This window comes from Ochlerotatus camptorhynchus, unplaced genomic scaffold (genome assembly GCF_037179485.1).
Source record: "Ochlerotatus camptorhynchus isolate MF236.1 unplaced genomic scaffold, CSIRO-AGI_Acam_v1.1 ptg000111l, whole genome shotgun sequence".
NCBI classification, from domain to species: domain Eukaryota; kingdom Metazoa; phylum Arthropoda; class Insecta; order Diptera; family Culicidae; genus Ochlerotatus; species Ochlerotatus camptorhynchus.
The window spans coordinates 1,793,566-1,797,862 of NW_027040601.1; the positions used below are offsets into that span (position 1 = coordinate 1,793,566).

The window sequence follows — 4,297 nt, forward strand, 5'->3', positions numbered from 1 at the left end:
TGAGAAATGCAATCTTCTGGCAGAACATTTCAAAAGCATTTTCAATGACACTACGGCTTCGTTGTCCCAAGTTGCTGAAGCGGTGAGGGACACTCCCAGTGATGATTAAGAGATGAACTAGCCCCAGGCTAAAAATCTCTATAATAAAGACTAAAAAAAAAAAAAAAAAAAACTCCCAGTGATGCTTTCATTTTTTCGATTACCTTGGTTACAGTAGACCTCGTCGAATCCGCCATCAAGAAGCTGAAATTTTCTAATGCTGCTGGCCCTGACGGGATCCCCTCAAGCATCCTGAAGCGATGCTGTTCAGAGCTTGCAACACCGCTTTCGAAGATGTTCAATATTTCATTACAGCAGGGGGAGTTCCCTACGCGTTGGAAATCGTCATTCATGTTCCCGATCTACAAGAAAGGAGACAAGAGAAACGTCAAAAATTACCGAGGGATCACATCACTCAGTGCCTGCTCTAAAGTTTTTGAAATCATCATCAACGACGCATTATTCTCTAGCTGCAGAAATTACATGTCTCCTGACCAACACGGTTTTTATCCCAAGAGATCAGTTTCAACAAATCTAGCTCCGTTCATTTCTTTATGTCTTCGGAGTATGGAAGCTGGAGCGCAGGTGGACGTTGTATATACAGATCTTAAGGCTGCATTCGACCGGGTTGACCACTCCATACTGCTAGCTAAACTTGAAAAACTCGGTGTATCCTCGGGTTTAACTCGTTGGTTCAAGTCCTATCTGACTAATCGGGAACTTTGTGTTAGAATCGGATCAGAGCAATCGGACTATTTTACAAACAGCTCCGGTGTTCCTCAAGGTAGCAACTTGGGATCATTGCTATTCTCGATTTTTGTGAATGAGGCCGAACTGATCCTCCCAACTGGTTGCCGATCGTTCTACGCGGATGATGTGAAAATCTATGTGATTGTTCGTAGCTTCGCCGATTGCTTGCGGCTTCAGCACCTAATCGATACTTTCGAAGAGTGGTGCTCAAGAAACTATCTCACGTTGAATGTACAAAAATGTAATATTATCTCATTTCATCGCAAGCTGAAACCAGTGGCATTCAACTATACGATAAATCACCAACTTCTGCAACGTGTGGACAATGTTCGTGACCTAGGAATCACGCTGGACTGCGCCTTAACATTCAAGATTCATTACTCGGGCATTGTTGCGAAAGCTAACAGGCAACTCGGGTTCATTTTCAAGATCCTGCCTGTCCAAAAGCTCTATACTGCTATCTAGTGCGATCGATCTTGGAATTCAGCTCGGTAGTATGGTGCCCGTATCAAGCAGTTTGGATAGCGAGGATTGAATCTGTTCAAAGGAAATTTGTTCGGTATGCCTTTCGTCACCTTCCTTGGAATGACCCTGTGAGCCTTCCGCCGTACGAAGATCGTTGTCAACTCCTGGGTCTTGAAACACTAGAACATAGGCGGACGATTAGTCAGGCCGTGTTCGCAGCGAAAGTACTTATTGGTGATATCGACTCTCCAGGAATCTTGGCTGAATTCGAAATCTACGCACCCGAACGAGTTCTTCGGTCGAGGAGTTTCCTGCATCTTGGACCTCGTGCTGCGAACTACAGCTTGCATGACCCAATACGTTTCATGTCTGGGCGTTTCAACGAGTTTTACGAGTTTTTCGACTTTAACTGTGCAGCGGAAACCTTTCGTCACCGTATTCAACGCAGACTTCTGAGAAGGTGAGTAGCTGTACATTTAATGAACACGTGAAAGATTGCGCTACCTGTTTATTTTTTTGTTTCCGGTTCAACTGCATGACGAGGACTTCTACCTGATTCACGGACAACTCTATGCCATAGGAGGATAACTTTTTTTATGCTATAGACTTGATTAATGTTCGTTGTAATTGTATTGTATTGTATTATTGTGATTCATGTATTTCGAAAAGATATGGGGTTTTTACGCCTTTTCTAGGCTTTTCCCCATTCATGCTTTATTTAGACACGTTAAGTCCGATGAAGAAAAACAATATAAATAAAAAAATAAAATAAAAAAATAAATGATTCTCTGATAACTTCCGTTGGCCATCAGTTGACTGGAGCGGAAATCGATGAGAATACTGTTGCTTTGATGAGATGTTTGGTTGCGGACGAGATCCAAGTACTGCCCATCTCCGTGTTGTCCTCATTGGGAATTTCAGAGTCAGGGGTTGACTTAGACACTTATCTCTTCCATCTAAAAACTAGACGCCATAATGTTGGGAAAAGCTTCCTGTCACTTTTATCTTCCTTGATGAATATAAATATCTACCTGCATAGTACTATAGTCAGCAAACCGTACGCAATGGAAGTACCGTCACTATCAATTTGCTGGAAAATTACGAAAAACGAATTCGACTGGACACATCTCTGAATCTTCAAGAAGATCCTCTGCTGGTTGCGGAAAAGGTTGCTCGTGTAGAGATATGTGCCACTCCAGAAATCGCACCTTTTGATCAAAGCATTGGGTTACGATTTGCTTCGCTAAACGTGAATGGATGTAGGGGCATTGAGAAAAGGAATATGGGCGATAAATTCTTGTTGGCAATAATAGTGGCCAGTATATTAAATGACACTATGTAATATTATACGATAAAGGCACTCGTCTCCGGTAGGCGTTATATATTTTGCAATCAATGGATTATAATTCATTGGAAGACAACCGGCAGATTATTTTAAAAAAACAAAATAAATTTAATTCATTGTTCAGAACCACTGAACACAGAAGCACTGAATTATAGTTTTCACACAAAAGCATATCCTGTCAGCTCGTTTGATTTCCGTTGCTCGGATCAGCAGGTGCGTCGTCAGGATTCTTCGTTTTGAAACCAGGCTGAGATATCACTGCTGAACTACTTGCGGTTGCCTGTTGATCAAAGATAGCTGTTGTCATGCAATTCCAATCACATATAGCAATAGTTTAACACTTCAATACCGTTTTATTTACGCTGCTCGCGGGTGTACTCTCCATGTTGTAACTCTTACTTCCGCAACACAATTTAAACACCATGATTAACGTTTTGTAAAGATTTAAAAGAAATTTTTCCCCCGTAAAAAATGCATCCAATTGAACAGCTTGCTCCGGAATGAGTGAGTTGAAAAAGTTGAGCTTTAGAAAAGATACTTAACACACAATTGTCGGTGGCTTAGTTCAACAATGTCCCCTTATCAGTAAGATATTATGTGCAAACTTCAATAAACCGTTCATTGACTAGGGAGTAACAAGCGTGTCGTTCGCTTTCTTATATGAATCATTAGCTCCCAAATGTGTCAAGGCAAAGGAATGTTCATTCAACACGGTCTGGATTTTTTTTTTATCAGCAATCCAAACAGATAGCACGACGATAACAGGTTCCCCTCTAATTGAAACATTTGTCATAGCATGCAAATTACCTACGGCCTCATTCACTTTCCTCGGCTCGTGAAACCATCCTCCGACGACGATGAAGTTTCGCAATTTCCTTGTGTAGTTCCGCTGAAAGCGCTTCCGGATCGTCCAACAGATGGGCACTCAAAAACATTTCCATCAGAGTGGCCGATTTGGCGGCCACGTTCCGCAGCGAACTTCTACCGGGGAATATAACCGGAACCGCTAGATAGGGGCTGATAACGATTCGAATCTCGTGCGGAGTGAGATATCCCCTCAAAGTTAGCTGCTGCATCATGTCCAGGTACGCCCGGGCAAACTGCCATCTCATGCCGGATGATTCATGTTGTAGCAGATTGAGTGCATCCAGTGCAACCAAGCGCCGGGGAATTCCGTCGTTTCTGGCTGCAGGGGGAGAAGGGTTAAATGGGGCTTCGGCTGAGTCATCTCTTTGGTTTATGTTTACCACAGAGTAAATTAAGGGCTCTCGCCGGGAGGATGGAGATTTTATATGATCTTATGAATCGGTGGACAGCCATGGCGCACTCTCGCGGGGCAGATGTTTGAATAAGATAGTCGTACAGTTTGTAACTGCCGGATTCGATTTTCTTATAGATTCGTTCCAGGTGTTCTAGACTTCCGGCCGAGAGGAACAGTCCGAAGAAGGAAATGTCTGCACGGGTGAAATGGAGGAGGTGAATGATAAATTGATCAGAGGGGAATACAATTTGAGGTAAGCTGTACTTTCCGTCAGGTAGTCAATGCATTGCAGAAGCGATTCAGTTTGATTTTCGTTGACCACTCGGAGTCCTAGAGTTTCCAGCACTGATTTTCTGTAAAGAAAAGAAAGTGATGGGCTCACAACCAAATAGTATCACTGTATTACAGATTATTTTAAACAGCTGTATGTTTCTCAT

At 42.6% G+C, this 4,297-nt stretch overlaps 1 protein-coding gene across 1 annotated transcript; it reads right to left on the reverse strand.

Moving 5' to 3' along the window:
- Window positions 1-2,564: 2,564 nt before the first annotated feature.
- On the reverse strand, window positions 2,565-4,297 carry LOC135699507 (uncharacterized). The gene is made up of 5 exons (XM_065219787.1): window positions 4,281-4,297; window positions 4,125-4,213; window positions 3,847-4,053; window positions 2,949-3,785; window positions 2,565-2,879 (listed from the first exon to the last, which is right to left on the reverse strand). The coding sequence occupies exons 1-4, from the start codon at window positions 4,295-4,297 to the stop codon at window positions 3,415-3,417; spliced, it is 684 nt and encodes a 227-aa protein (XP_065075859.1). The 3' UTR covers window positions 2,565-2,879; window positions 2,949-3,414.

Bases quoted from the DNA above. Each gene is read 5' to 3' on its own strand.
- LOC135699507 (XM_065219787.1), bottom strand. The intron at 4,054-4,124 runs GTACAGCTTACC...TCACCCGTGCAG, and splicing joins CATTGACTACCTGACGGAAA to ACATTTCCTTCTTCGGACTG. The intron at 3,786-3,846 runs GTAAACATAAAC...CTCCCCCTGCAG, and splicing joins AGCCCTTAATTTACTCTGTG to CCAGAAACGACGGAATTCCC.